This window comes from Acartia tonsa, chromosome 2 (assembly GCF_053477335.1).
Source record: "Acartia tonsa isolate MP-2025a chromosome 2, ASM5347733v1, whole genome shotgun sequence".
Taxonomy (NCBI): Eukaryota; Metazoa; Arthropoda; class Copepoda; order Calanoida; family Acartiidae; genus Acartia; species Acartia tonsa.
In genome coordinates, this window is record NC_137261.1 from 3,518,221 (window position 1) to 3,538,638 (window position 20,418).

The 20,418-nt window shown below is 38.7% G+C and overlaps 1 protein-coding gene across 1 annotated transcript in view; it reads right to left on the reverse strand.

The window, feature by feature from the left end:
- The window catches only part of LOC145312677 (uncharacterized), a 42,312-nt gene that overhangs the window by 16,093 nt on the left and 5,801 nt on the right, over positions 1 to 20,418 (reverse strand). The window contains exons 6-12 of the mRNA XM_080151936.1: positions 17,077 to 17,147; positions 16,715 to 16,773; positions 15,320 to 15,399; positions 6,695 to 6,772; positions 2,822 to 2,916; positions 1,964 to 2,053; positions 638 to 704 (exon numbers count right to left, since the gene is read on the reverse strand). Coding sequence (XP_080008062.1) covers positions 638 to 704; positions 1,964 to 2,053; positions 2,822 to 2,916; positions 6,695 to 6,772; positions 15,320 to 15,399; positions 16,715 to 16,773; positions 17,077 to 17,147 — 540 coding nt within the window. The remainder of the gene's footprint in view (positions 1 to 637; positions 705 to 1,963; positions 2,054 to 2,821; positions 2,917 to 6,694; positions 6,773 to 15,319; positions 15,400 to 16,714; positions 16,774 to 17,076; positions 17,148 to 20,418) is intronic.

Here is a 20,418-nt window from a genome sequence, read left to right on the forward strand (position 1 = left end):
TAATTAGATAATTAACAACTTTTTAATGAAGGATTAAAAAATCTGAAGACTCATGAAACCTTTTCAGATTAATTTTCACTTTTAATATTGTAATTATCTCTAAAAGAATAACTTTATTTAAATATATTTAAATAATCTTTTAATCCAAATTTTATTATTTTGTGGATTTTTAATTCTGAAAAGAAACGTCATTAAAGATAATTGAGTAAATATAATAATAATGATATGAAAATAATTGACTCAAATTAACGTTTTTATCAAGTTATTCCTAAAAAGAACGTAAGTTTCCTATGAATAATAGATTCAAAGCAGCTTCTACAAATAAAGAATTTAATTTGGAAAAAATCACGAAACCTATACGTGTTTTTCAGCCGTTGTTGGGGGGCAACACATCGTAAAATTGACGACCTCTCCATTTGCCCCCAAATATTATTTCACTTGGTGCTTTTACCTTATTCCTGGATTCATAGTCTTTTAGTAAATAAATAAAATACAGAATATTGAAGCATTATCTTAAACCTCAGAAAACTGCCTTTTAGCCGCTGTATTTGAAAGAAAAATTAATTGTCCTTAAGTTTACTTTACTAATAAATAATTGAGAAAAAAAACTTGTTTCTGAAATAAATATGTTGCTTACCTTTACTAAAACATCGCATGGAATGTATTGAAATTGTATATAATCCAGAAAACTTCGCATCTTCTTTCTAAAAAACAATTAGGTGAAAATATTTTTGTTTGCACTTTTTATTGCTTGTTAAAACATGTTCAGCAAAATAATAAAGAAGCTTTAACGTTTTATAACTTTAATAATCATCTGTGTATCTGTTTGTCTAAAAAGCTTATGAATTTTGTTTTAATTTAACGAACCTGTTATTTATGTTCATTGTTATTTTTATATCCGCGGAACGTAGCATATAATAAAATGCGATAAATAACTAATACTGTACAAATCTGAAAAAAATTCATGTTCAATCTTCACTTCATTCTCTATGTTTATTAAGAGATATAAGTTTTCCGGAATTTTAATGTAGGGAGTAGATTTGAAATCTGCATCAAATTTTAAGGATTTTTTTTATAAAATTCGTTTTTTGTATAATTCTTTATCTAAAAGCGGAAATACAAATTAAGTTAATTAATTTTGGCATCTGTGATTGGTGGATTTAAAAAATCTGCGCTCTGATTGGATGTCGTACATCATTCAACCAATTAGAGCGCAGGTAGTTTAAAATCCACCTATCCTATTGGTCAAAATTAATTAACTTAAAATGTATTTTCGCTTTTAGATAAAGAATTTTACAAAAAACGAATTTTATAAAAAATCCTTAAAATTTGATGCAGATTTCAAATCTACTCCCTACATTAAAATTCCGGAAAACTTATATCTCTTAATGTTTATGTGTAAATTATTCAATGTTATTTCCAGAAAAACAACTTAAAACTTTTTACAAAAGTTGAGAGGTTTTTTATATACATAAAATATTTGCTGAAAAATAAAGATTATGTAACTTTTTTAAAAAGAATTTTCTATATATTTTTTTTTTCAAATTTAACTTTATGCAATAAAATAATGGTTGAAATATTAAATAAATTTGAATTTATGTGAGTTATTACATTTCTTTACTAAAATTTATTTATCGCATGGTATTTTAACTGCTTTTCGCGGTTATTATATTGAAAAATTAAAAGATTAAAACCAGTTTTGTTTAAAAACATACATACATTTCTATAACTTGATTATAGAGATGCTTAGCTACCTTTTTGAACTAGGAATTATTCTTTTAAAAGCAGAAAAATAGGATAATTTGATCATAGAAACAAGCGTTGACAAAAAAATTAAAATCGACAGATTTTATAAATGGACGCACGGACTTTCTGGTAACGTTTTTAGAGTTGCTTTGCTTTCTATTTAAATAGTGCATAACATAATACAGTTTTTGTTTTGAAAAAAGTCTCAAAAAATTGCCTGAATTTAGCTGGATTTTTGTCTGTGTTATTCTTACACCACATCAGGGCGGCCTCAAATTTTACAAACTCGTCTGCTTTAAGCCTCGACCTAAAACAATATTATTAATATTTTGATGTCTTACAACATTAAGCTTAAAACTATCCCAGGACTTAAATTTACAAAAAATAGCCTACAAACATCCAGTCGAGTTTCCATAAAATAAAAACTCGAACGGGTTAGTGGATTGCATGATCGAAACGGACAAACAAAAACCTTACTACTTTATAGAAAAGGTTAGATAATTATTGTTAATTTCAATAATTTTGACCCAATTCAATATAATATTCCTTGTTATCATTCATTTTGGCCAGTCTGTTTTGTACTTTTTATACTCTACCTACACTAATATAAAAATCTCTAATACCGTGTCGTCATAAAACTTAATCCTTATGAGTAAGTGCTTAAATGAATTTAATCTTAGGAATTTTAAAATTTCTGTTAAGATTTTAAAAAATAAGAATATTATCCTTGAATCGGAAGGATAAAAAGGTGAAGAAAGTAGAAGAAAATTTTAAAAAAATGTAAAAATTGGTAAATGTTACTTATTTAGCTACTTTTTTTTTGATGATGCAGATGACGAAGATGAAGATCCACCACATGTACTACACTTTTTTTTAACTACCTCTTGGGGCAGAGGCTAGTACTAAATAAGGACAACCCAGATATAAGTCTCGCAGGGATATCATTTGTTGAGGGAGGGCACTGTTTTATATAATGTTTCAATCAACTAGAGGACAAACTAGCATTACATATAGCCAGAAGAACATACAATGTATCTTATAGAGTAGCTAACCTTCTAAAAAATAAGTTGGTAACCTGCTGAGAATGTTTCTAAAAGTTCTTTCTGCCAGCTTAACAATTGATCCAAGTTGCAGCACCTCGTTTCCATTATCGTCAACAAAATTCATAACCTGGTAAAATAAATTAGAAATAGATAGGGATAAAACAATGTTTGGTAATTAAATCCCCCCCCCCCCCCAAACTAGACTCTGTCGTTTGATAAGCTTTAAAGGAAAATGCGCATTTTAGATTAATTAGCATAACTTAATTTTTTCAGATAGTAAGTACAAATTAGTGCTTTTATTCATACTTATAAATAAACTCCATCTCTTTATCTAATTAAGAATTTTAAAAAATGTTTCTATCCCCTATGGTGGATTTTAACTTTTTTGTGCTTTTTACTGCGTCACTCCTAAATCTAACCAAACCTTATCTAATCTAAAATAAGAATCTAAAACCTGGGATCTAAAGGGATAAGCCAATGGCTTATAAATTGATGAACATTAACATCCCCAATGATGATACACGAATTACCCCTTCTGTAGATTAAATTAGTAAAAAATTAAAACGTTTGAACACTCAGCTTAAACTGTTTTTAAAGTATTTTTGAATGAGGGGTCAAAAATATACTTTGTCACATTTAGAACAAGACTGCAGGGCCCAAATTTTAATTAGGCCCCCAAGTTATTTTTTTGGGGGATTTAAAAAATTATTTTTTATAGCAGATTGGGTAATTTTTACAAAAGTGGAAGCATTTTTAATTTTAATTGCTTTTTTCTTCCTTTCTTTTCATTTGTACACTCTACTATGCTCTTGATTGGGTATAATAAATAACAAGGATGACAACATCCATAAGTAGCGAAGCACAAAATTTCGTGGATGGGACTGACGGTCATTGTTGTTTTCTTCAAACGACGGGAAATTTAATTTTGATATCTTTAACTGAAAAAATTTTGAAAATCGATTAATAAACACCAAAGATATGGGGGAAAATGTAAAAAATATAAAAATAGCCAAAAACCTGCAAAAAGGCAGTCTGACCGTCATTGTTGATTTCTTCAAATGAGCGGAAATTTAATTTTGTTATCTTTAACTGAAAAAATTTTGTAAATCGGTCCATAAACACCAAAGATATGAGGGAAAATGTAAAAAAAAATAAAAATAGCCAAAAACCTGCAAAAAGGCAGTCTGACCGTCATTGTTGTTTTCTTCAAACGAAGGGAAATTTAATTTTGATATCTTTAACTGAAAAAAGTTTGAAAATCGGACCATAAACACCAAAGATATGGGGGAAAATGTAAAAAATATAAAAATAGCCAAAAACCTGCAAAAAGGCAGTCTGACCGTCATTGTTGTTTTCTTCAAACGACGGAGAATTTAATTTTGATATATCTAACTGAAAAAATTTTTTAAATCGGACCATAAACACCAAAGATAGGAGGAAAAATGTGGAAAATAAAAAAATAGCCTAAAAGCTGCCAAAAAGCCGTCCGACCGCCATTGATGTTTTATAGTTAATTGTGCTCCTTAATGATGGGAATGTTGTCAAAAAATTTCAGCTCTCTATCTTTTATAGGAGCTGAGTAAATCCCATCTCCCCCATAGCGTTACGGACTGACGGACGGACTGACGGACGGACAAAGTGAATTATAGAGTAGCTTCGCTACTAAAAAATATTTATGAAAGTAAAATACATTGGTTTAAGAATATCATTCAGCTATATAATCTGCATTTTTGTTAACGAAACAACTGGGACGGGTAAATAAAAGGAATTTTGGACAATTTCTTCATTGCATAATTTTATGGTCTTTTTCCTGTAAAAAATTTTGGGGGTTTAAAAAATACGAGAATTTTCGTTACGCGTATCCGCACCATTTTATATGGTTTCTGGATAAATAACTTTGTACATTTTCCCCCCCAATTTATTCTACTTTCCTTAATTTAAAAATATAGAGAAAAAACAGAAACAATTAATTCATATGGTCTTATGATTAGTCATATTATTATAACTATAATTGGCCATTAAACTTTTTTTCATTATGTTAATTTTCTCTATTGAATTCATTTTTTCAGAAAAAATATTATTTGCATTTAACAGAGTACATTGTTTTTGTATGCCATGCATATAAAGTGAATTACTAAAATGCTTCCATAAGCGACAATTTAACCACAAAATAAATAATCGATCAGCTGGGGTAAAAATTACCCAATCCACTATAAAAAATGATTTTTAAAATCCCCAAAAAAACTAACTTGGGGGCCTAATTTAAATTTAGGCCCTGCAGTCTTATTCTAAATGTGGCAAAGTATATTTTTGACCCCCCATTCAAAAATACTTTAAAAACAGTTTAAGGATCTAACCAATCAAAATTCTCCAAGGTCCCCAAAGTTGTCAAGCCAACATACAAGAAAACGTTGGGGACTAGTGTAACAAACTGCCCATTGTCACATTTTGATCTCTCCTCTCTCTCTCTCTCTTATCTAAAATCTTATTTGTTGTCCATACGCGTTAGAAAAAAAGTATCTGTACCAGTGTACAGTGTCAAAACAGAGCTGTATGAATTAATCCTAATCCGTAAATTTGAATTAATGAACCACCAATGTAATAGTATATTCTATCCCAGCTGTGTTGGTAGGAAAGGACAGAGTGTTTAACTATAGCTTAGAATTCATTGGAAATATGTAATTTCTACACACAGGGCATGATATTTGATCCATGGACAAACAAGTATGGGTCAAAACTTAGATAATTATTTGTGGACAACTGTTCATTTTTTATCGTCTATTTATATATATTTAGAAGGAATAATGGATGCAGAGACAAATTTAATTCCATATATCCTACCAGAGTTTTTTTTGCAATATTAGGCCACAAGAGGGAAAGGCGAGCCACTACATATAATATTTGTAGGGGAGTATTGAAACCCTCTCCCTCTCACTTTCTTATATACTTTTAATTAAATCAAGGCCCGTAATTCAGCAACTTAAATCAACTTTTTATTCTAGAAAATGAGTCATATTAAATACTCGGGGGTAAATATAGGTGTGATTGGCATATGAAAGATACAGGGTGTTTCAAGAGAAATGCGTTTTTTTTTAAATTTTAATTAGGCATAGAAAATGAAACAATTATATAAAATGCTTTATATATTTAGAAAACCTATTCTGGGACATTTATGTTTCAAATATTTATAAATGAATTTTTTGACAAATTTTGCCTGAGAAACCGGTTTTTCCAAAGGCCTTATTTTTGAAGATTTACAGAATTAAAGGTTGTAGAAAAAATGCTCTCATTTTTAAAATTCAAATTGCACGGCTTGTATTAATAGTAGAAATATGTTATGCATACCGTTAGAATCGTCATAATCTCTAGTTTTTGGATATGTAAGAACCATTCCTGTGCTACGTATAGTTTAGGAGATACATGGTAAAATGTTTCAACTTAATTAAAACTTTTCAACCTTTCTCACATTTTTCAACGTAGCTCCTGAACTACAAATAGCACAAAAATGGCATTTGTATTTCCAAAAACTAGAGTTTATGACAATTCTAACGGTATGCATAACGTTTTTCTACTATTCATACAATTTGCGCAATTTGACTTTTAAATATGTGCGCATTTTTCCACAACCTTTAAATTCATAAATCTTTAAAATTAAGGTCTTTGGAAAAACCGGTTTTTAAGGCATAATTTGTCAAAAAAATCATTTTAAAATAGTTGAAACATAAATGTCAGAATAGGTTTTCCAATTATATAAAGCTCTTTATATAATTGTTTCATTTTCTATGCCTAATTAAGTTTTTAAAAAACGCATTTCTCTTGAAACACCCTGTATATTAGAGGATTTTAAAAAATTCTTGACTTATAAATGTCTTATCCTTGAAAAGAAGTAATGTTAACATGCTTACTGTTTCAAGCAGGTATGGAGTTAGTGGGTGTTCTGAGTATTTCTCATTGTCCAATAATATCATACAAACTGTATCTATCTAAAAAAAAAATATTGAAAATGTGATTAAATTAGTTTTATTTCCGTTCATTGCAGAGCCTTCTTATGCCGCGCGCTTATAACGGTATTTGGTACTGGTTATTTCATGCTTGATCGCTTGCAACCTTTTTGGGAATGAAGGTCTGAAACCAAACCTTTTACTGTGAATTGTACTAGATACAAAATATTCAGGTAGTAAGGGAGGGGACAATGGGCAATTAATTCAATATAAGAGTTTTCTCTGAAAAGCAATGAAAACCAGATTTATCCAGAAAATTTCACCAAAATTGTAAAGGGATCATGGTAATATAATTTAGAACAAAATTAGTTATAAGAAAAAAATTATTTACTTGAAAATTAAATTACCAGTACATCACAATGTAATAATATTCTGTAATTAATCACTTGAAAAATCGTGTTTTGAACTTCGTCAGCCCTTCTCATATATTTTTAAATGCCACCCAAATTCAAGGGGTTCTTAGATTGTTTAATAAATAAATATAACAGTAGAGTTTCTATACATGAAATGACATTTTCTTGGAAAAAATATTTGTTAAAACCAGCCATCTAATAACAAATTTTTCTGTCTGCTATATTTAAAACTAACTCAGCTAGTTAGCAGGGCATTGATGAGCTAGTACCAAAAGTCAGGCAGAACCTGCTGAATTCTTGCACATACCCTTTAAGCCAGTACCCAAAGTCTGAGACTCTTAAAAATTGAATATTCGATCCATTGTCCCCTCCCTTACTCCCTGCAAAATATTTCTCTTTTTTTAGTATTTGTGTTCTTCTTTTTATTTAATTTATAAGATTTTTTTCACGTTCAAAATATTCTCTTTACTAAAATATTTGATGTGTTTAAGTTTTCATTACACCTGTATATTTTAATCTAAATTCAGTGGCGTGCACAGAGTTCTGCAAGAGTTGTGCGCAAAACAAAATCTAGGGGGTGTTGGGTAGTTTAAGGGGTGTAATACAAACAACAAGAGGAGCGTTGTTTTATTGTCAGGGGGGATGAATTTACCCTTTTATGTGTGTACCTCCCTACTCAAAAGTCCCAAAAGGGGTGTAGATAGATGCAAGGGGTAAACACATTGGAAAATGTATTCACCCCCTTTAATTTTGCCAGGCGGGTAGGATGAATATCCCCCCCTTTCTGTACGCCTTTGAATTAAATCATCTTTATTTTAATTGGATTTAAAACATTTATATTATTATTGTAAAGTAAAATATCTCATAAACTAAGACATTGAGTACATTCTTCAAAATTTATTCCCGTGTGCTAATACATAAAAACATCAAATATGTTTTTTTTTTAGAATTGTGCGTTATTTCAATGTAATGGATTCAATAATACTAATGAAATGTCGACGTAAATATTGGATAAATTAGTAGTTAAGCAGTAGAGTCGATATAAACCATTTAAATTTGAAAGTGGTCGACTATGTGGCAAAGACTGACATAATGTTGATATGCTGCTGTTAAACTACTTGTCTTTACTCCAATAATGAGTTGCAGTATGCAAATGTGGTATTCGGCAACCGTGAGCCATGCCTATGGCAACCCTGACCTGGGTTCGGGGAAGGGCCGAGGGCCCTCCCCCGAGTCCTGGGGAAGGGGTCTGCCGACCCCTCCCTATACCTAAAATTAATGATAGATTCTGACAGCCTTATTATGGTTAAGCTGTATTGTTAATTCCCCCCACCCTTTCCAGGGATGGGGGATCATTATTGCCCAAACTGACTATTGTATATGTATTATATTGATTCTGTTCATGATTACTTATTCCTATCTGTGTATTTATTGTTTGTTGTATATAACTTTAGTAAACCTTAGACCCTGAATAAAGGAACAACTGAATAGACTCTGTTTATTATTTAGTGATTGCTAGAGAAGCGTAGCTCCTCTATAATATATGTGTCCACGTCTGTTCGCACTGCCGTAGTCATTTGAACTCTGGTGTCTGCCATTTAACCTAGGCGGATACCACAACTTTTGGTGACAGCTGTGTGAGATTACGGCAAACCACAAGTGTAGAGCAGACGCGCAGCTGAGGCTAAGGTACTCCCAGCAGTGAAACTGGCAAAACTGACACAAGCAACCTGAATTACCCACCCTGGATAGCAAGGTCTAACTCTGTATCCGGCAGTTGTGGAAGCGAAACCTAGCGAAAGACCACTAAGTGTGGCGGAACCCGAGCTGCGGAGAGTAGCGAAATCGGACGAGAGACTGCGGAGAGCAGCGAAACTTGACGGAGAACTGCAAGAAGCGCCGACATCTAACGGAGGATTGAGCGCTCAAGGGCTGAAACAGGCCTGCGGACGGGCTGAAACAGGCCAAATAAGTGCAAACGGCTGAAAATAGGCCAACATTTACTGCAAGAGATAGCAGGATCCGAACCAGCGGCGCTGCAGGAAGGGACATTCCCTGCCGCCACCAGCCGGATTCGGATACACGGCGCTGCAGGACGGGACATTCCCTGCCGCCGACAGGCTGAAACAAGCCAAATAGCTGCGAGCTGTGAGCGAAAATACGAGTGTAGTGTACCAAGCAGAAGAAAAACTACATTAACTCCAAGTATCCTGAGAGGCTACAGCGCAGCCACCCATCTAGAAAAACAGATATTATATCACATAGCTGGAAAGCTGGACAATAGATTTATGGGCAAGGCTTGGTAAGCAAATTTGTTGTGTATTGTGATAAAGCCAAAAATAGAACCTAGATGTAATATAACAATGCATTGATAAACAATCTGACCCCCAAGCCTTCAGCACAACAAATACACCCCTTATCCCAACGGAAGGGGAGGGGCCCACCATAAATTGAAGCAAATACAATTGAGGTGACATAACAATAAGCTCAGGATTAAGGAAAAGGCACAATTACCTCACCACCCACTTACTTCAAACCTACAGCACCCCCCTCCCCATAGGGGGGAACGGACGGTTTTACCCCGTCCCCTCATGCGCTCCCCCTCCTACCCACACTTAAATAAGTCCGCCCATGGTGTGGAGATAGCGACCGGGAGAACAGAGCGCCATTTACGGGTCGCGCAGCAGAGCTTGGGACGCACAAAAATTTCAACGGACAAATAAGACACAGCGGACCAATGAGAGAGCAGATTGAGGGATAGGTGCGCGTTTTACCTGTGTGCGCAAATCTGACGGCGCGTAGGCGCGTTGCAAGGAAAGGAGATTTCACGCACACACACACACACAGGAGCGGAGCTACTCCATAGCATCCAACAGAGATATTTTTAGAAAAAAAGACTTGCCAGCTCCTCCCTCCTATCTATAGTGTGATAAGGAAAACCAAATCAGTTCCTGACAGCAGTTCAGACCCTCAACAACTATCTACACCTACCAGCCTACTCTACAACTCAGAAGTTAGTGACAAGTACTCTAGGTACACCTAATTTAAATCTTTGTAGTTAAACTACCAACCTAGTGATAAATAGTGTTGGCTGCTAGGCTAGAAAGCCTCAAGTGTAAACCACTTATAGTATTGACTTAAAACTTCGTGTCCCGCCGCTGAACCTTTGACCCGATGGAGCAGCCACAAGCGCAAGGAGGCGACCAGCTCCAAGGATGGCTCCAGGACGATCCCCAGCCGGCTCCAGCCGAGTACCGCAAGCTGATGCAGAGTAACCTGCCGGAGTACCGAGGACCGCCCAAGCAATCCTGGAATTCCCACATCCGGAGATTAGAAATGTCATGGGCGGCTTACCGTGTGCCCCCCCATGACACACTAAATCGCCGCAACGCCCTTTTACTATCCCTGGCGGGGCAAGCGGCGGAGATGGCCTCTCATCTGTTTGGCGAGGTAGGCCAAGCCTTGACATACGAACAAGTCAAGGCCGAGTGTGAAATGTTATTACGTCCAGCCTATGAATCTCAGACCCTGAAGCAAGCCTTCAGAGATTATAGGCAGCACTCGACAGAACCTATACAAGCATACATATCCACAAAGTGTGCATTGTATAGGGAGGCCTATAGCCACGAGGACCTTGAGTTATTGATAGATGAATTAAATCGTGGCATTCGTAACCCTAATGTGAAACGTGAAATGATGGGTCATGAGATCGCCTCGGTACCTGAGTACACGAGGCGAGCCATGTTTACCGTGACCATGATCACCAAGCAGCTGAAGGAGGGTGTGTGCCTAGTGGACGCCACCGACGGGCTCACGGGATCAGCCAGCGTCCAGTTGCCCCAATATGATGAGTCGGAGCCAATGGAGATTGGCGCCTTGGCTCCGGGTCTCCACCAGATGGGGAAGGTCGCCCCAGATGACAAGATTCCAGGCCGCTGCTATCGCTGCCATGGGAAGGGCCACCGAGTCAGAGACTGTCCTACGCCTATGGAGGTCAGCCTAGAAGAGAGACGCACCCAGCCACGCCGTGACCATCCTGCCAAATGTGAACGTTGCCATTACGCAGGCCATACGGCAGCCGAGTGCAAGGCTGACTGGGACCAGGTAACCGGCCGGAGACGCGTCGCTGACAAGGGCGCTCCCTCAGGAAAGCCCAGCAGAGTAGCCAACATGGAAGGGAGCGCGCCCCCAGCAACACTCCAGCAAGCAGCCGCCCCCAATGCAACGGGCCGAGCCGAAGGAATGCCGCAGTTTGGAACCATCCCAGCTAGGATCAACGTGCTGGGAGGAGCGGCTGAACCCAATCGGGTTGGCCTGGGCTTCAGCCTCAACCACTTGGGACCGGAGTTCGTGCAGCCCACCAACATTGCAGAGCCAGAAGTCCTGAGGCCTCAACCCTTCAGCCTCAACATGATGGGGCCTGCCAGACCGAGTCTACCCAGCAAGAGTGGAGGGGCGCTACCCAGCGCCACCGAGACAGTGTACGGGGAGGCCCTGGCGGCCGCTGAGCGAGAGAGGCAAGAGGCGCTAGCCAGCACATCGGAGTCGATGTATGGGGCGCCATCCGGCGCCGCCACCTGGGAAGGACGAGAGGTGCGCCCCCGCACCCCCAAGCTGATGTCTGGGGCGGCAACCGCCGCCGCCACCTGCGATGACTGGGGGGTGCTATCCAGCGCCCCCACCCTGGTGCCTGGGGCGACAACCGTCGCCGCCACCGAGATACCTGGATCCTGGAACGAGCCAGCAGCCCCAGAGGAAGGGGTGACATCCGTCACCCCCAGTCAGCCAGCGCCACCAGCCAGCAGGGAGGGTCCAGCTATCCATCAGCCAGCGCCACCAGCCAGCAGGGAGAGCCCAGCCATACACCATCCAGCGCCCCCTGCCAGCAGAGGGAACCCAGCTGTCCACCATTCTCAACTGAGCCAGGATAAGTTAAATTTGACAAATGTATTGTATCCAAAGTATTGTAACCCTCCAGCCTTGCCTGTGCCTCCCCCACCAGAGGCTGGGGAGATTGAGATTTGGGGTTATAAGGACTTGCCTGTGCCACATGCACCTGAGTTCCTAGGGCAGGGGAGGGATGTAATACAGGGCAAGCCTGTGCCACACGCACTCCAGCCCCATGCCACTGGGCATGCCATGGACAAGGGAAGGGACCCCTTGTGGCTAGGGGAGCCGACACCCAGGCAGGCGCCAGTCGCCTGCCAGTCTGTCATTGGGGAGGGTATCGGGATGCCCCGGGCACCCAAAGATAACGCTCAATGGAAATTTATATCTAGCCAGGAGCAGCCTAGCAGTGTCCAGCCCCAAGAAGCAGCCGTGGCCCGAGCCGAGGATCCCCAGATGCGTGCGCAAGGTCGATGGCTGTCTGGTAGATTCTCACACTGGTGGATGGTCCTGTGGGGCCTACTGCTCGCAGCTGTGTGGCCTACAACTAGCTATGTCCTGGTGGGGTGGGACTGTGCCAACCCCACCCATGTCACCGCCTACAACAAGGAGCAGATGTGTAGCAAGGAGCCGCTACACCAGGAGGTGCCCTTGGGCCATGAGATACATGTCCTGCAGCAAGTCAAGATTAGGGAAACCACGGGATATAGCTGTCAACTCACAGTGTCCCAGTGGACATTCAGGTGTGGAGTATGGGGCCACCTCAAGGTGACCTCGGTCCCCACCCTCATGCGGCCAACCAAGATTGATCCAGAAACGTGCCGAGACCTGGCCAGGAACCGAGTCTACACTCTGCCAGGCAAGACCCAGCCATTGACGTTTCAGCTGAACCACCCCCTGTTCTTCACCCTCGATATGGTGGGCGCCTTGGTCAACAGCCCCGAGGGGGTGGGTTGTGAAGGGGAGGACGTCCATTTTGAGGGCCAGCTGTACCGCAATGAATTAGTGCTCCAGGAGCGACGGCTGCTGGTCAAGGAAGAGACCTATGTAGTCGAGAATGGACGGGTGGAGTCCCAGTCTGACCACCTGACCCTAGAGTGTCCCCATTCCGAGCTGTCCTGCATCACTGGAGAGGCCACCTATGTGTGGGACCACCTGGGGAGAGATTGCCCCTTGAGGCTGATCCGCAGCCTCCAGCCCAGCCTGGTGATGGATGCGTTTCTGGTTGACCATCAAGCCCAATTCTTCATCAACATGACTACCCCCACCTCAATAGTGAACTGCGACTTTGAGGCCCATGCCACCAACCACCCAGCATTGTTCGTGGCAGCCGACCCGGCCGCGGCAGCGCTGCCCAGAGTATTGGCCAGGGACGTGGATGTCCCCCTGCAGGCCCAGATACATGCAGGTTACATCGGATTTACCCTGGAAACTCGAATGAGAAGCACCGCAGCAGAAGAAGTAGCGGCAAATTGCTGGAAGCTCCAGCAGCTAGACCCGGCCCATCCGGTGCGTGTCCAGGGGAGCACGTTCTCTGTGTTGAGGGGAGATGTATTGCTCCAGCTTACCTGCCAACGCAATAAGTATGTGGTCAGGGAGAGCAATGAATGTTGGGACAAGGTGCCAGTGGAGCCCACAGGATTTGTAGATGCCGTGACAAAGGTGTATAGCGGCCACGCCACAAAAATTCCCTGCTCCTCCACCTACCCCCTAACTGTACACGCTGAGGAAGGATGGATAGAGCTAACCCCCGCACCTAAGAAGAGGCCGCCCCCGCTGGATACACCCAAGCAGCTGCTGACCGAGCCCTTGGATGACTTCAGTTCGGGCGGATTGTATTTGCAGGCTGAGCTGAACGACTGGCAGCAGCTGCTAGCGTTCCCAGCGTATAAGGCCGCCATGCTGACCGGCCTGTCGTATGGCTCATGCGTCCAGCAAGGTAGCTGTTCAGCCACCGGAGACCATGGGATCGTGTCCTACGATATTGACCGACTGGCGGAGGAAGGAGAAGCAACCCTGGATGTCTGGGCTGGGTTCAGACAGGCTATTCACGAGTATGGGGATGGCGCAGCCATACTGTGTCTGCTGTTGTTGATCCTCAAGCTGCTGGGAGACTTAACCATCATTTCCCTGGCAGCCGCACAAGGAGGTGTACGGGCCGCCATGAACGCGATGTCACAAGTATTCCTATACCACCCAACCTTGTATTGCAAGGCCTTGGCCAGAGCCAGGCTCACCCATGCCAAGTCCCGGGACTTTTCAGTAGACTGGGATGCCATTCCTATCGGCCGGGAAGCAGCGGAGGAAATGGTATCCATGCAATCAGCCAATAGTGGGAATGACCGCCCAGGCAGGCCTGGGCCACACTCTGGAAAGCCCCGCGGCCCCTCGGGAGGCCAGGCTGTCGCTCAGACGGTCAACCTGGTAGCCAGTGCCCCAGCCGCTGCCAACAACAACCAGAATGCCCCGTTACTGACCGGCCCCGCAGCGGCTGTGCCCCACGCCAACCTGACACCTGCTGGCGCCGAGCTACGTGTCCAACAAAAGCCAGCCTCTACCTTCTATCCCACGTTGGGGGCCCATCAGCCCTGAAAATCACCACGAGGATTCCATTGAATCGTTATCGCTTGTATATAAATTAGCCCTAAGGAGCGGGCCGAAGGCCTCAACCACTGTCGGAAGTCTGGCAGGGAAACCCCCTCCCAGCCTTCCGAGGGGAGAGTTGTGGTATTCGGCAACCGTGAGCCATGCCTATGGCAACCCTGACCTGGGTTCGGGGAAGGGCCGAGGGCCCTCCCCCGAGTCCTGGGGAAGGGGTCTGCCGACCCCCTCCCTATACCTAAAATTAATGATAGATTCTGACAGCCTTATTATGGTTAAGCTGTATTGTTAATTCCCCCCACCCTTTCCAGGGATGGGGGATCATTATTGCCCAAACTAACTATTGTATATGTATTATATTGATTCTGTTCATGATTACTTATTCCTATCTGTGTATTTATTGTTTGTTGTATATAACTTTAGTAAACCTTAGACCCTGAATAAAGGAACAACTGAATAGACTCTGTTTATTATTTAGTGATTGCTAGAGAAGCGTAGCTCCTCTATAATATATGTGTCCACGTCTGTTCGCACTGCCGTAGTCATTTGAACTCTGGTGTCTGCCATTTAACCTAGGCGGATACCACACAAATACAGAAACAGTAAAAAAGTTGACTTTGGACTCATAAAAGAAGGGCAGGGAATTTTAAGTATAAGATTCTAAAAAATCTCCAATTATTTAATTTACCTTTAAACAAGTGGGAAAGAACTGTATTGCTCCGTCTCTTAGATCATCAAATTGATAATAGTCCGAGGCACAGATTACACCTAAATAATACAGATAACCACTAGATACTGCTGCGACTAAAGCTTCTTGACAAAATCCGCTTGTTGACTTTTGACTGCGGCTACTCATAAACTGAAAAACACACAAAAACCAGTTAATGCTAAACAAACATTTAAGGCTGCGGTTGATTTGTTAGCTTTTAGCTACATGTAGTCGATATTTTTAAAAGCGAAGCTTTTCTATAATTAGGGTCGGTCCGTCCGTCCGTACGTCCGTACGTCCGTCCGTCCGTAACGGATAGCTTTTTCCGTTAATTTAGACATGTTAGAATTGTCCTATCGATTTCAAATTTTGCATGGTGATTCCTTTAGTAGTTAGGTACGATTTAGAAAGCGTAGCAACTCTATAATCATTACCAAAATGTCCGTACGTCCATTTTAAACATGTTGATTTTTTTACTTTTTTAACAACAAATTTTTATGTGATCAAATCATCGGATTGATCTGATTTTTTGTATATTGATTCCTGGGACAACAAAGTATAATGTAATAAGCGAAGCAACTCTATAATCAAGCCCTAAAAATGTAAGTATGCCCAAAAAAATTATCCTGTATCAAGCAGTTTTACAACAAATTTACTTACAATTTTGCTTTGACTCTTATAAATTTATATTATGATAATTAAGTTCTAACACTATACCAGTGTTAATGTCCGTTTGTCCTACCGTTTCAGTGCTTTGCTTTTATGGATGTTGTCATCCTTGTTGTATATAGGGTGCGGGTACTCATTTCTTCAAAATATTGTGGCTTTAATTAATAACATATTTGCGGATGAGGGGTTAGGCAGCGGACTAATAAAAAAAAATGCAAAAGAACAGGAGTTGGAAATGTTGAAAAATGATGGTTCTTTTAATATATACAATGATTCCATCAAACCTCTATTTTTCTTACTTTTCTCATCAGCTTTTATTTCTTTATAAATAACTAGCGGCTACGCCCCTAGAGGCCTCTAGGGGCACTTGAGGAGGAGAGAGTCGAATGTAATAATTCAATTTCTTATTTTAGATTTTAAAAGAAAAAGTAAAAATTTTAATTTTAGTTAAAAAAAATAAAATTTATTTTTTCGGGGGGGGGATTTTTTATTTTTTTGGGGGGTTGGGGGTGTCCCACCTCCAAAGAAAATAGATATAAACCTTCTCGGGACCTATGAGAAGCTACCCTGTTAAGGAGAACCCGATCGGTTCAGCGGTTAGCGAGATCCTTTTGTACAAACATACAAACACACAAACACACAAACACACAAACACACAGACACACAAACATCCTGTTACTTTATTATAAGGATGAAAAATTAAACCTGTAATTGTCCTTGGTTGTAGGTCTATTCGGCCAGTATGAGCAAATTCCATAAGTTGTCTATAATAAAGCAATCAATCAAAAAAGTAGAGAAGCTGTAAAAAATGATAAACTAAACATAGGGAATTATATGAAGAGATAGAGAGAAAGAATATAAAGAAATTAAAAATTTGAAAAAAAGAAATGATAACAACAAAAAGTAAAGTTTCTGAAATTCTAATAAAAATAGGACCTGGCTATCTTTACCGACAGAACTAACGACCGACAGACAGTTCGGACACATATAAAGAAGTGTTACTACTTAAAATGCTATGTTTAAAAAATATTAATAATCTTGCATGACATGGATGAATAAATTGTTACCTAAAAACATCTGGTTCAAACATATCAACTCTGACGGTTACATGAAAGGCAGAGGGACTTCGATCAGACGCCTACAAATAAAGATCTTCACTTGCTTATGTAGGTGATCAGAATTTAATGAATTCATTAAATATATAAAACAAAGTAGAACGATGTAAGTCTGTCTGTCCTTCACTCTGAGGCTTAAGATCTCGGTAACCGCTGAACAGATTGGGTTCAACACTTCAGGCAATATACCTAAATGCCTAATCATAGAGAAGGCGCATTACCAACAAGGATGACAACATCAATAAAAGCGAAGCACTGAAAAATCAGAATATAAAAGTATAAGATTCGAAGCAAAATTGTAAGTAAATTTTTTGAAAAACTACTTGATACAGGATACTGTTTATGGACATACTTACATTTTTAGGACATGATTATAGAGTTGATTCGCTTATATTGTTCTTTGTTGTTCCAGGAATCAATATACCAAAAATCAGATCAAACGGATAATTAGATCACATAAAAATTTGTTGTTAAAAAAGTAAAAAAATCAACATGTTTAAAATGGACATACGGACATTCTGGTAATGATTATAGAGTTGCTATGCTTTCTAAATCGTACCTAACTCCTACAGGAATCATCATGCAAAGTTTGAAATCGATAGGACAATTCTAACATGCCTAAATTAACGAATAAAAGCTATCTATCTCGGACGGACGGACCGACCCTAATTATAGAAAAGCTTCGCTTTTAAAAATGAAACATGTTTAATAGAAAATGTATTATACTGGTATTTAAAGTACATATGAGGTTTGTGCTTAATATCCAATATTAATATTTGATATTATTGGATTTATATTGGAAGGATTAATCTTTAATAAATAGTAAAATATTCATAGCTGACAAAGTAATCCAATTAAAGTAAAATAATCTATTCACTATCAATGGCTATGATTTTAAAATTGTTTAAGCATTTTTACTAGCGAAGCTACTTTATAATCTGAAATATACGTCCGTCTGTGCTAAGATACGTTAAAATAAAAAACTCGATTGTCTCTCGGCTGATAAATATTATATAAACAAGATAACTATTTTATTTTGGTGATGATTCTTCTGACGATTGAACATTTGTCAATAGCTATATATTTTCTCTAAGGTCTCTAATAGATTAGCTAAAGTAAAACTTTTGTAAAAATATATCTGTTCGTAAAGCTAATAAAACTACAGCTGTATCAAATTCACTTTTTTAGTCTCTAAAATACCTTGTTTATTACATTTGAATATTTACTTTAATTTATTACACTTAAATTTAGTTGAAATCGCGAAAAGAAAATATTCTATAACAGGTTTTAAAAGATAATCAATCTTTACATAAGATGATTTACAATGTCGGATTAAAAAGATTTCTTTTGTCAGAAATTTAATTAACATCTGATTTATGTTTTGTATTATAAGGTTATAAAAACAAAATTATTTATTATATTAATGGTTCTCAATTTTGTTATAAAACAACAGATTACAAAAAATATAGCTCTATTTAAATTTATAACAAGGAATTTTACCAGTTAGGTTAAACTATCTTAGCTAAACACTAATTCTATTGTATTAAGTAGTAGCATTTTTAAAAGCGAATCTTTTCTATAAATAGGGTCGGTCCGTCCGTCCGTCACAAACGGATAGCTTTTTTAGTTAACTAAGGCATATTAGAATTGTCCTATCGATTTCAAATTTTGCATGGTGATTCCTTTAAAAGTTAGGTACGATTTAGAAAGCGTAGCAACTCTATAATCATCACCAAAATGTCCGTACGTCCATTTTAAACATGTTGATTTTTATTTTTTAACAACTAATTTTTATGTGATATAATCATCCGATTGATCTTATTTTTGGTATGTTTATTCCTTGGATAACAAAGTATAATGTTTCAAGCGAAGCAACTCTATAATCAAGTCCTAAAAATGTAAGTATGTCCATAAACATTATCCTGTATCAAGCAGCTTTTCAACAAAATTACACTTACAATTTTGCTTCAACTCTTATACATTTATATTCTGATTATTCAGTTCTGACACTATATAAGTGTTAATGTCCGTTTGTCTTACAGTTTCAGTGCTTCGCTTTTATGGATGTTGTCATCCTTGTTTTTATGATTTTCGGTTAAGATCTCGATAACCACTGAACATATTTAGTTCTTCATTATTGGAAAGCTTTACATTGAGCCTAACATGGTTTTAAGCTATTTTATTAGGCTATTTCCTTCCCTTCCCCATCATGTTGGAATTTAGAGTCCCTATATACTAGGTGCGCAGCTGCTAGTATATTTAAAACAAAATCGATTATACTCTATGGTATTTTTTTCAGGACTGTGCAGCCGCAGCCACAGCCAACATAAGTGCGTCTTACAAATGACACGCGGCTTTCTCAGCATCAGGCACCCTTTGCCGTAGCCAACTATTGTCACATAAAACTACACTCGCTACAGCCTAAACCTTGCTTTCATTAAGAGTTAGCCGCGGCCGCGCGATACCAATCCATGTTTTTAAAGCATTCATTCGAATCCGGTGGATAGGAACCGGTTCTCATCCATACGAAAAAATCTATGTCTAGCATCGTATTATATCCAGCTTTCTACGAATTTAAAAATGTATAATCATAAGATTAAAACCAGTTTTTTTAGCCGGTGCCTTCGGCACCTCAGGGCTTAAAAAAAGAGTTTTAATCTCATAATTGTACATTCTATATCCGCGGAAAGCCGTTTATAATACGATGCGAGAAATAACTATTCTTTTATTTTTTCTTCACAATTTACTTTTATCATTTGGTATAGTTTAACCATTTTTAAAAGCGAAGCTTTTCTACAATTAGGGTCGGTCCGTCCGTCCGTCCGTCCGTCACGGATAGTTTTTTTCGTTAATTTAGACATGTTAGAATTGTCCTATCGATTTCAAATTTTGCATGGTGATTCCTTTAGGAGTTAGGTACGATTTAGAATGCGTAGCAACTCTAAAATCTTTACCAAAATGTCCGTACGTCCATTTTAAAAATGTTGATTTTTTTACTTTTTTAAATTGCATTTTTCGTTAATTTAGGCATGTTAGAATTGTCCTATCGATTTCAAATTTTGCATGGTGATTCCTGTAATAGTTAGGTACGAGTTAGAAAGCGTAGCAACTCTATAATCATTACCAGAATGTCCGTACGTCCATTTTAAACATGTTGATTTTTTTTACATTTTTAACAACAAATTTGTATGTGACCTAATTATCCGATTGGTCTAATTTTTGGTATACTGATTCCTGGGACAACAAAGTACAGTATTATAAGCGAAGCAACTCTAAATCAAGTCCTAAAAAAAA